Source organism: Maniola jurtina, chromosome 5 (assembly GCF_905333055.1).
Source record: "Maniola jurtina chromosome 5, ilManJurt1.1, whole genome shotgun sequence".
NCBI lineage: Eukaryota > Metazoa > Arthropoda > Insecta > Lepidoptera > Nymphalidae > Maniola > Maniola jurtina.
This window is the reverse complement of record NC_060033.1, coordinates 1,323,828-1,336,184: the sequence shown is the minus strand read 5'-3', so window position 1 is coordinate 1,336,184 and position 12,357 is coordinate 1,323,828. Positions and strand designations below refer to the sequence as shown.

Here is a 12,357-nt window from a genome sequence, read left to right as displayed (position 1 = left end):
AAGAAAGCAGCAGGACACGGACATATCCCGTACCAACTCCATTGTCGTCCAGAACTATTTTTACCTGAAACTATTCTAGGCCAAAATCTATGGAAGGCAAAGATCTAGTAAAATAAAACACTTGTTTTCAGTATTATTAATTTGTTTTATTCATGCGAACGCAAACAATCGAAACTTATCACAGTATGAATTTGATTTACATCCAGCATAGCAAAAACTAAACCTATAAAATCAAAAACACCTAATATTATTACAAAAAATGCCTCATATTATACTTTTATATCGTCAAAACAGCAAAAAAATGTTAAAGCATAATAATGGCTGGGGCACACTTACAACACTCAACGCCACATGTTGACTAAAGTATATTTTTGTATGACCAGAAGCATTTCCAAAACAGGATAACACGTCACGTCGGATGTTGGTAGTGTGGTGGAGTGTTGGATGTTGTAAATATGTTTCTGCCATTTAAAAAACTGTTATACAATATAGTTCTTCAAATACATTGATGGTACGCTTGGGTACGGATTTAGTTCGTGCGGTACGTTTATAACTGACGGTACGAATGTTAAGGGGGGTATTGAAGCTTTCTAACCGACAAGGCGAAGAGGTATTCAATGCGTTTGTTGAGGAATTAAAAATATGGTTGGCATTAGAGAGCTGATCTGAGCTAATAAACTGCAAGTTTGGATAGGGAAACTTCCTTAATGGCTTAGGAATCAAATTACTGTACGCACTCATCCGATACAAGTCCGTGAAAATACGGATAAAAAACTCAGATATTGCTTACGTCCGATCTCTGATCCAAATCCAAGTTAATTCAATGGACCTCTTTGACGTAAATCCATACTTATATTAATACTAGAGAATGCCCGCGACTTCGTCCGCGTGGATTTAGGTTTTTAAAGATCCCGTGGGAACTGTTTGATTTTCCAGGATAAAAAGTAGCCTATGCCTTCCCCGGAATGTAGCCTAAGTCTGTACAAATCATTAAAATCGGTTCAGTGGTTGAGCCGTGAAAGCGTAGCAGACTGTCTGTCTGTCTGCTACGTTTTCACGACTCAACCGCTGAACCGATTGTAATGAAATTTGGTACAGAGTTAGCTTACATCCCGGGGACGGATATAGGCTACTTTTTATCCCGGAAAATCGAAGAGTTCCTACGAGACTTAAGAATCTATCCGTTAAACCGATTTATATGAAATTTGGTACAGAGGTAGCTTACGTCTCGGAAGTTAACTTCGACAATTTTTTATCCCGGAAAAGCAAAGAATTCCCACGGGATTTTAAAATAAACCTAAATCCATGCGGACGGAGTTGTGGGCATCTGCTAGTACGTCATATGTGCGATATGAATCGGAGACTCATTCGAGATATTCTCAGGAACGACGGAAGTCTCAGCTAGTGCGTAAACTAACATACTAAATAGTTCCATGACTACTTCGGAACGTATTTTGACGGATTCGGATCGGATGCAGTGCATAATCGCCCTAAGGAAGACTAAGCTATGAAACGATCCTATTAGTGGGTTTTATGCACATCCGTCGCTACACATCTACATAATTGTGTGATCAATAATAATTGGTAAATGGTACAGCGACACTTATATGACATTGATAAAAGCGAAACCATCAATAAAATATTTACAAGAGAATATTCTGTACATGCTCGTATTGTGTCACATATGGACTGATAGGTAAGTAACTATGACATTTTATGAATCCGCATATTCGATAAAACTTCATAAAGGGGACAACTTAAGCCATTTAAGGTGGCCTGTCTACCAAAACGGTGCTGAGCGGAGCTGTGTTACACCAATCACGTGGTTAAAAGATGACGTGATAAAATAATCACGTGATCTATCAATAATCAGATTGATCCACTGAAAACGTCTCCATGCTACTCCACTTTAGTTGAGAGGAGTATAAGGATACGTTTCCAATGAACTGGAGCGGATCGGGGATGAGTAAAACAGACCAATGAGTTTATCACTTCATCTCTCGATAGTCTGATTGGTCGAAAACACGTCTGCGCTCTGCTCAGCTTCAATCGAAACGCATCCTAAAAATAAAATTATAGTAGAATCATACTACAAAAACCTACGTCGTCTTCGGTGTTTAACATGGTACTCTCTCGTGCAGGTTAAGATCTATAGAACGCATTTTGACTTTGCTTGGACTAAAGACATTGGGAAACGAGACAGCGTTATATCGCTGACATAAATCTGTCTCGTTTTGACTAGTTTATGTCTGAGCAAAGTCAAAGTACGCTCTATAAATCTCAGCCTAACATTCTCTAATACGTCATGTTACATTTTTAACCCCCGACCTAAAAAGAGGGGTGTTATAAGTTTGCCGGTCGTATCTGTGTATCTGTCTGTGGCACCGTAGCTCCTAAACTAATAAACCGATTTTAATTTAGTTTTTTTTGTTTGAAAGGAGGCTTGATCGAGTGTGTTCTTAGCTATAATCCAAGAAAATCGGTTCAGCCATTTGATAGATATCAGCTCTTTGCTAGTTATTACTGTAACCTTTACTTGTCGGGGGTGTTATAAATTTTTAACTTACACTTGTGTTGATAGAAATGCCCTCCTACATTCCCAGTCCTCTAGTACTGCATTGTAATATTTTGTGGCCAAATGTCACATACAATTAATACAGTACGAGAGCACCATTCGTAATTTCTGCCCTATCAGTCCAAATGCATCCTTAGATAATATCATTAAAACCGTAAAACTATCCTATCACTACCAAGTAAATAAGTTATATACAATTAATATTTGGTTTAACATCAGTACATAGTCATTTAGCTGTGTGGCTAATTTGTCACTGGTGGTTAGTACAGTACACTGATCGCGAAACAAGCAATCCTGAAAGTCATATTATACTAATTTTAAATATGGATGCCCGACTGAGATCTGTTTTTGTACTATGCACAATAATTATACGCCTTGGACTACTTGTTATGCATGAACATTGCACGCATTTAAAATAATAAGGGTAATTTACATTTTACTCATCATATAGCAATTTCACTTATTCAGTTGAGTAAATCAAGTGTTCAGTAAATAAGTTAACTAAACATAAATACATCATTTATGACTGACGCCAATAATGAACCCTTATTCTGCACTAATGTATTTATTTACGTGTTTATCCCGTCCCATATTTTTTCTTGTTTATAATGGTTTTTTCTCACCACTTCGCAATAAAGTATCTTTAAAAAGCTTATCTGATATTTTAGTGTTATCCTCAATGTTAGGAAAAGGATAGCACTAATTAATTTACTTAGTTTAGAGTTTTTGTTCAACTAATTACTAGAGATATAGATGTTTCAATCTTATGCGAGATGCGTTTTACTGTAACTCTGATCTGTATTCTGTACACCGAAATCCACAAGTGACAAAATAAAGTTAATAATTCACCAAAAATATTTTTAAGCGAAGCTTCTATCATTGCGCGCTCGGACGCCGAGTAAACCAAGGGGGGGGGGGGAGGGGGTGTGAGGGGTAGTTAACGATAAAACCACTGTTATCGTTAACTACGTCTCCATTAGCGCGCGGTTACACTACCGTCTCGAACTCGCACACAAGCTTCGCTTTCGGGCTTTCCCCGACGTCACCCGTTTTTTTGATAAATTAAATTTCAAAGTTCTAATTTAATTTTCTTAATTTTGCTAAACCTCACATAAACCAACTCAATATAATTATCTCGAATATTTTTAAGCAGTTCATTCACAGACTACATAATAACAGATGAAACACCCAAATATGTTTTTGTTATTGTTAGGCATTATACGCTTAGGGTGTTTCCATTGAAGCGGAGCGGAGCGGAGACGAGTGCTTTCGATCGATCAGATTTATACTGAGTGATGACGTGTATTACGTCATATTATAACACTTGGTGTGTTGAACACATCACTCCGCTCCGCTTCACTGGAAACGAATCCTTGTGATCTTATCTTATGACATGAGTTTATGATCACTATACAAAATACTTTCGATTAAAATCGAATTACGATTTTCAAGGTTTGCATATTTAAATACATGTCTACTTATTGAATTTAAATAATAAAATATTGTTTTTTTATTTAGTCTGTGAGTGTTCAGCATTTTTTATTATTAATTCTTTATTTTTAAATATTTTAACTTCACAATATTTTAAAAATAGTGTATAATATTTACAGTGTTGCTACCTTGAAAATTGTCACTAACACTGGATTTATTTCAACTGGCAATATTTTACAGAAGTTATTTATAAAGAGAAAAGATTTCACTGAAAAACCTACCTACTGTAGGCTTGTATTTTAGCAATTTCTCGAGCTGGTAGCCCTCAAGTTGCCTGACCTAACAAATAATTAAGCTAACAAAGCTATGTTGATAGCTTAAATGCAATTTTATAGCCCAAAAATGATTTTAAGCATGCAATTTCTTACCCGGCAACTTGTGTCTAAAGCAAACAAAGATGATAAGAAGACTGTTGTTTTTAATTGCCAGCAATTTTTGAATTGCCAGCAATTTGACAGCAAATCTATGTTACTGAGTAGCCAACAATCGCGTAGTAGCTGGAAACTTGTCATTTAATCTAGTGATTAAATAAATGAAACATTTACTGAGTAGCCAACAATCGTGTAGTAGCTGGAAACTTGTCATTTAATCTAGTGATTGAATAAATGAAACATTTTTTATGGCTGGGCTATATGGCCGGGCTATGTTTTGCAGTAATTTTTATGCAATCTGTTGTTAGCAATTTGACAGTTAATTCAAATCCTAAAACTGCCAACTCTCCACAGCTCAACTTGTCATTAAATCTAGCGACTGGGCTGAGTAAACGATTTTTTTTTACAGCTGAGGTATATTTTGCAGCAATTTTCATGACTGTTTTTTATTGCCAGCAATTTGACAGCAAATCTACACTAAGTTACGAGCAATCGTATAGTTGGCAATTTGTTATTACATCCAGCAAAAGAAACGAAACATTATTTTATTATGGCTGGGCTATATTCCGCAGTAATTTCCATAGCCCATTTTGGGAACCTCATAGTAAAACACTACCACAGTCTGAAAGAGGTACACTACAAACAATAATTCAGATTATATTATGTTCTTGGAACTTAATTATTGGTATCCGGTACTAAGGAAGCGAAGAACGTTGTGAATATCATCCAGGTGACCGCTAATAACGACTGTTGGTTGTCATCTTCGTTATTTGGCGGTTCGTTGTTGGGGCGGGCGGTTGGCTCGGGGTTCTGGTTGTCGTCGTTCTGGTTGTCGGGCGGTTGCTGGTTGCGGCGCGGTTGGTTCACCTGGTTCGGTTGGTTGTTGCCTGGGTTCAAGTGGAGGTCGCGGAAGAAACCGATTTGGTGCCTGCAAAGGACATACTAATTGTGAATATACAAAATCTATGCAGTTCTTTAATAATCACACTAATATTCGAAAGTTCGTGTGTAGTATTTATGTATGTATTACTTTTTCACGCAAAACTACTGAACGGATTTGGCGGAAATTCGGAATAGCTTGGATTAACACATAGGCTGCTTTTTATCCCAAGAAATCAAAGATTTCTTACGGGATTTTGAAAAACCTAAATTCACGAGGACGAAATCGCGGGCGTCAATTATTACTTTTATACATATATATTGTATGTCAAATCTCAAAAAAGCAACCGCCGAGTCTCTTACTGTTTCTTCTCGGTAGGAACGCATTCCGAACCACTGGCAGATGCTTTTGACGATTCAAAAGTACTTGTAAAAGTCTAATTGAATAAAAATATTTTGAATTTGACTTTTGCATTTATAATATTAGTATAGAAGTATGGATGGGTAGTGATATAGAAAACAATAAGGAATACTCACAGATAGCCAGCAGCCGCCAGAAGCACGACGAGTAGCAGCCTGGCCGGGCTGCCGTACAGCCAGAACAGCGACAGCAGTATGCCAAACCTGGACGCGGCGTACAGATGGTCCAGCCAGTCTCTGGCTTGTCCGTCCTCCGGCTCGGCCTCGGGCGCCTCAGCCGGGGGCTGCGGGGGCGTTTCTACTGGTGGTGGAGTTGGCTGCGTCTCCGCTAACGATTTCCTCCTGGAAATTTGAGGGTAGTTTAATTATTCCTAGTTTTTTTGAGTTCATGTTTTGGATTATCGAAATCAACAACGCTTAGCAGAAAAATCGTTGAAACAAGTCATAATGTATTAAAAAGAAATAAAAAACACGATTGGTGTACCATGTTTTCATTGTTCATTTTTTTTCATGTTGAATTTTTTTTTTTTCAAAAAAATTATAGCCAGTGTCACTCGAGATGATGTATGGATTCTAAGGATACCCCATATACCTACTGTTCAGGAAATTACAAGTGGGGATTAGAGAAACTCACGTATTTGTAAATAATATGCATGTAGCATATTCTAGAAAAATAAACATTATTATTATTGAACTCTGAAAACATTAGATACACTTCTATTCTTTAGCAGTCATGTAAAAATTTACAAATTCACACAAATTCTACACTGACAACTCTATGCTGGACCCTAATAGACTAATAGAATTGCAGCGTACTTATGCATTTTTAATAACACAGGCTCTCAAAGGTACTAATTGTGTCTTTAAAGGAATAAGTAAACGTAATTTCGTCTGCAGTTGTCAATGTTCTCGAACATTCAAGTGCTAACACGTAACTATATTAAGTACACATGAATATTAAATATGTATAAAATAATGACGTAATCTTATCGCCAATTGTATGAACTTTGTATCAAAGTCAATAAGTGTAAAAAGTATGTGAAACGATTAACATCACCATTATGACAGCCTCCCTAGCGCAATGGTTGAAATGGAGGGCCTGGGTTCGATTTCCGGCAGGGGTTTGTAATTTTAAAATTTCAAAATTTCTTGTCTGGTCTGGTCGGAGGCGTCGGCCGTGGCTAGTTACCACCCTACCGGCAAAGCCATACCACCAAGCGAGTTCAGAGATTGAACTTTTGATCCCCAGCTAGGAGGATGACGTTTTAACCACTAGGATCAAGGGTTCCTCGTCATCGCTTGTCAAAAAGAAAAGAGCAGCACTTACATGTTATTATACTGCTGCATATACTGGATGTACGCTTGCTGAACCATAAGAACATGATTAGCCATGGATGCTGGATCATTTGGTACGGGAAGGTAACCTTGTCCAAGGTTTAGGTTATAGTTTGGATATGGAGGTACTCTTCCGTAGTTGTTTAGGTAAGAATTAAGGTAGTTCTGCATTTCTACTGTGTGGTTCTGGTCATTCTGCCTCGTTTCTGGCCTGGACGTGGTCTCGGCCGGCCGTGGGGCGGTCTCCGTAACGTTCCTCTGGCGTAGGCCGTCGGTTTTGGGCAGCTCAGGCTTTTGTTCCATCATTTTCTTGTTAGAGCACACCAAGTGCATAGTATGCGCGATCTGGGTCTCGTAGTTCCTCAGCACATCCTTCAGGATAGTGTTGTCGTCTAGAAGTTGGCCTGAGTATATTATTTTCTGCTCGTCTTCTTTCTGGAACAATGAAAAATTTGATTAGAAAGCTGTTTTTTTTTCGAATGTCCTATGATGATCACACTAATCACACTATTACACTTCACACTAATATTATAAAGGCGAAAGTTTGTGTGTATGTGTGTGTGTGTATGTCTGTTACTCCTACACGAAAAAACTACAGGACAGATTTGGCTTAAATTTGGAATGGAGATAGATAATATCCTGAATTAGCGCATAGGCTACTTTTTATCCCGGAAAATCAAAGAGTTCCCACGGGATTTCGAAAAACCTAAATCCACGCAGGCGAAGTCGAGGACATTAGCTAGTAGTTTATAAAAAAATTAAATGATGAGTTTAAGAGAAAAATCTTTTGTTCGCGAGTTGCGCGCAGTCTCTAGCGAGTTAGTAGTTAAGCGTTCAACCTTTGTCCCCTGGTCTAGTTGGTAAATAATACGGTAATGACCTAAGCGGTTCACAGCCGGACGACGCTAAATTATTGTTATAGCGCGGAGTGGTATCCGACTGATCTGTTATACTCGTACCGTACATGTGATATGTGACAATTCAAGCGGAAACAGGAAAATTAATTGGCTATAGTATCTCAACGGCGGACTTCGTCTGTGTCGGTGTTAGCTGGCGGTCGTGCTCTGCCTTTCTGGTGTGTTTTTTTGTTAAAACTGACTGGAAAGCGCTCTAAGGGGGTGCCGTGCGTATGTCGGCGAGCGCCGGCACAGACGGGGTCCATACTTGTATAGTTTAACTAACTTGTTACAAATAACTACAAACTTGACATTGGCTAATCTTTGTAAAGCCAGACGAGAGAGAGAAAAAAAGTATCTCAACTACTAACTAATGGTCAAAATCAAATCATTTATTCAAATTAATTTAAATTTAACTAGAGGATGCCCGCGACTTCGTCCGCGTGGATTTAGGTTTTTAAAGATCCTGTGGGAATTCTTTGATTTTCCGCGATAAAACGTAGCCTATATCGTTCCCCGGGATATTGGCTAACTCTGTACTTTTCGTCAGAATCGGTTAAACTGTTGGGCCGTGAAAAGGTAGCAGACAGACAGACACACTTTCACATTCATAATATTAGTATGGATGAATAAGTATAGGTAAATGAAGATAGGTAACTATACCACATAAATCACAAGTGTAAATTAAAAATTTATAACACCCCCGACGATCCAAAGTATTTGAGTTTTCCAAAACATCATTTTCAAATAAATAATTGTGTATTTAGGCAACGTCCATCTTGACAGCTTGACATTTGTCTATTGACATAATATTATGAACCTAACGGTTATCTAACCTTCTTTTCTACAAGAAAACTAGAAAAGAGCTGATAACTCTTAAACGGCTGAACCAATTTTTTTAGATTATAGCTAAGAACACTCTCGATCAAGCCACCTTTCAAACAAAAAAAACTAAATTAAAATCGGTTCATTCGTTTAGGCGCTACGATGCCACAGACAGATACACAGATACACAGACACACAGATACACAGATACACATGTTAAACTTATAACACCCCTCTTTTTGGGTCGGGGGTTAAAAATAATAACAATGGTAGGTACAGCTAGGATTTAATCAGTTTCATACTGATAACGGTTTTACAGTATTTATTTTACCCAGTTTGCTCTTAAATTGTTTCTATACCTACTCTATGGAGTACTTATAAGTTTTGAGAAAATTAAATTTTGATGACCTTTCTAGTGCAGTGGTTTACCATTACCACTATGCTGTGTTTACTGTAGTTTAAGTGGGAGGTCTCGGGTTCGATTCCTGGCAGGGACAATTTAAATACTAATGTTATGATGCAAATCTGTATCTATCCTTCTGTTAAATAACTTGCATTTCAGACAAACACTTATCAAGGACTCATCTCTAAGACTCATCAAGGTTTATCAACAAATTAAAAAAAACAGCCAAGTGCGAGTCAGACTCACACACCACAGGTTTTGTACTTTTTCTGACATTTTGGATGTTAACAGGGCTCTCTCCGTCACTCGTTTCATACAATCGTAGTTCCAATTTCATTTGAATATTAAGCAACCAAAGTCCATGAAATTTTGCAGACATATTCTAGAAACTAATATCTGTGTCTGTGGTGTTTTAGATTTTTCTAAAAATATGTAGTTTTAAAATTACAGGGGCTCAAAGATTTGTATGAAAATTTTTAAGACCGCGTAACTTTGAACCCGAATATTTTAACAGAAATCTGGAAAACCACAGACATAGATATTAGTTTCTAGAATATGTCTGCTATATTTCATGGACTTTGGTTGCTTAATATTCAAATGAAATTGGAACTACGATTGTATGAAACGAGTGACAGAGAGAGCCCTCTTAAAAAGGTCTACTTAGAATATTAGCCCTGACAATCTACACTCTTAAATGTACACATTGCTTATGAACATTTTAATACATGGCTTTATAAACATTTTTGCATTTTACCATACTTATCACAACAAATTATTAAGTTACCTGTAACATTTTAGTTTATATTATGTATCAATAATATGCAGATAAAAGTAAGTACATCATATATTTATATACTTAATAGTTATGTATCACATATATTCATACAAGTGTTTTTAGTATATAATATGGATATATAGTATATACTATATTACTTTATGCAAAGAAGACACATAATAATGTAATTTGCATATCTTAAGTAATTATTAGTTGAACAATGTTATCATTTATACCCAACTACAACATAAACGATTATTATAACGACTATGATTTTAGCATTATATGTATGTATGTATGTATGTTTGTATCCAGATTCTGTGTTTTCTACCGTAGTGCCTAAAGTACTGGGCCGATTTTGATGTTTCTTTGAATTGATTCTATATAAAGGCCCGGGTACTCATTGAATAAAAATATTCTTAAGGATACAACTATTTCTGGGAATAATTTAGGTAAATATTACTTAGTACCTAGTCCAAAAAATTATTATAGTTCAGCGGTTAGAAGAAACATTTATTGTTTATATCTACATATTAAGTAGGTAGGTACTACTTATTTTATGTTTAGGCTTTCAATCTTATGATAATAAAATAGCAAAATACAGGTCAAACACATAACCTTCCTTTGGGCTTCGCAGCAGTTGGGTAAAAAGGTCACAGTTTTTTAAATATGCCCTATCTTATCTGCATGTTCGCAAAGATAATGCTGAAAAGTCAATTATCGCAGCTGATTTAAAGTTTGTAGAGACAAAAATAACAATACTAAGCCCTGTAAACCAAAAAAAAATTATTACCATGGTTATACATAATATAGTATGCCAGGACAAGGAAAGTAGAGACAGAGACCAAAATAAACTTCCGCGTACGACAAAATACATAGAAATTAGATACCAATTGAAGCAATACAAGTAAAAAGACAAAGTAAAATATAGAAAATTACCGGTTTGCTTGGGTATACTACTGAAAGGTGGCCCTTCAGTTGCCTCACGGTCCAAGAAGTCTGGCACTCGACGTTTTGATCCTCGATCTGCTGATTTGGTGCCTTCACAATCAATGTCACGTTATCTGCTATCATTTTTGATCATCCAATTAAATATGAGAACGTTATTAGATAATACTATTAACTATAAGTTTGACCCACAAATTTATCACTTTTAAATGATGCAACAAGTAATTTTCACTAATCTTTCGCTAAATCTTCAAACATGTCTTGCATTTGCCGATTTTAGTCGAATTATACGTAAATAAATACTTCGCAAAATAATAGAAGACACCCCGCGCATTTGTCAATTTGCCTTATAAATTAAAATTATCTGTCCGTTTCCTATTGGTCCAGCAAAGTAGGTATTTTTAGGAATGCCTGTTTTAGTTATCAATAATGCTTCATTACTATTGGTGAAAACACTTTCCATAAAGAGTTTGCGCATTGTGATTGGTCTATTTCATTGTCTATGATCATAGAAGTGGATTTGTTCTCATGCCCAGAAACGGGCAAGAATATAAGAGAATACCTACCAAAAGAATCTATACTAATAAATAAAATTGGAGTGTCTGTCTGTAATTTCAAAATAACTACCTCATATTAAGCTCATATGGTTATTTGAACGATACCATAACTGAATCACACGTTTTTAAAATTTTTGTCTGTCTGTCTGTCTGTCTGTCTGTCTGTCTGTCTGTCTGTCTGTTTGAAAAGGCTAATCTTTGGAACGGCTGAACCGATTTTGACGGGACTTTCACAGGCAAGTAGAGGATTGACCAGGGCGTAAAATAGGCTACTTTTTTAACCGACTTTTAAAAAGGGAGTTGTGTTTTTCTACCTATGTACACCGAAATCTCCGAGATTTCTGAACCGATTTGCGTCATTTCTTTTTTAATCGATAGAGGAACTTTGCGACATTGTTTCATAAAAAATTTGGAGTCCAACTCCTCAATCCTGATGCTGCAGGGGATCTGACCAATCCACGCGGGCGAAGCTGCGGGCATCAGCTAGTACGGAATATAATTTGTAATGGCCTCGCAAGTGCCAACTGTCTTCAGGGCTTTTGTCTGTGTTAAGCGTTTGCTGGCGCGCGTGCGGTTCCTTTTTGGAGTGTTTTTTTTTTTGTTAAAAGTGGGTGGTTTTTGTGTTTCAGTGGTGTTTTTTGGTGCTGGAAATGGAACCATGCTGGAACTGACGGGGAAGCGATCTTAAGGGGCGCCGCACGTATGTCGGCGAGCGTCGGTACAGACCAAGTCCATACTTAGTTTCCCTAACTTGTAAATAAGTACAAACTTGACATTGGCTTATCTTTGTAAAGCCAGACGAGAGAAAAAAAAAAACTGTCTTCAACTGTGTCAATTCTTATCTATTTCTATTCATAGAGTAGGATGTATATAGGGTATAGA

At 36.9% G+C, this 12,357-nt stretch overlaps 1 protein-coding gene and 1 long non-coding RNA gene across 3 annotated transcripts; both read right to left on the bottom strand.

The window, feature by feature from the left end:
* Nucleotides 1-127: 127 nt before the first annotated feature.
* LOC123865585 lies at nt 128-907 on the bottom strand. The gene is made up of 2 exons (XR_006795999.1): nt 851-907; nt 128-799 (listed from the first exon to the last, which is right to left on the bottom strand). It is a non-coding gene; the product is annotated as an uncharacterized LOC123865585 (long non-coding RNA).
* Nucleotides 908-3,632: 2,725 nt separating this feature from the next.
* On the bottom strand, nt 3,633-11,287 carry LOC123865580 (homocysteine-responsive endoplasmic reticulum-resident ubiquitin-like domain member 2 protein). 2 transcript variants are annotated; one of them, XR_006795997.1, is made up of 5 exons: nt 10,910-11,287; nt 7,064-7,506; nt 5,854-6,078; nt 4,679-5,365; nt 3,633-4,610 (listed from the first exon to the last, which is right to left on the bottom strand). XR_006795997.1 is itself a non-coding variant. In XM_045906705.1 (4 exons), the coding sequence occupies exons 1-4, from the start codon at nt 11,042-11,044 to the stop codon at nt 5,113-5,115; spliced, it is 1,056 nt and encodes a 351-aa protein (XP_045762661.1). In that variant the 5' UTR covers nt 11,045-11,287; the 3' UTR covers nt 4,528-5,112. The 2 variants fall into 2 exon arrangements, 1 of the variants encoding a protein (XP_045762661.1); XM_045906705.1 differs by having other exon boundaries at nt 4,528-5,365.
* Nucleotides 11,288-12,357: the final 1,070 nt, after the last annotated feature.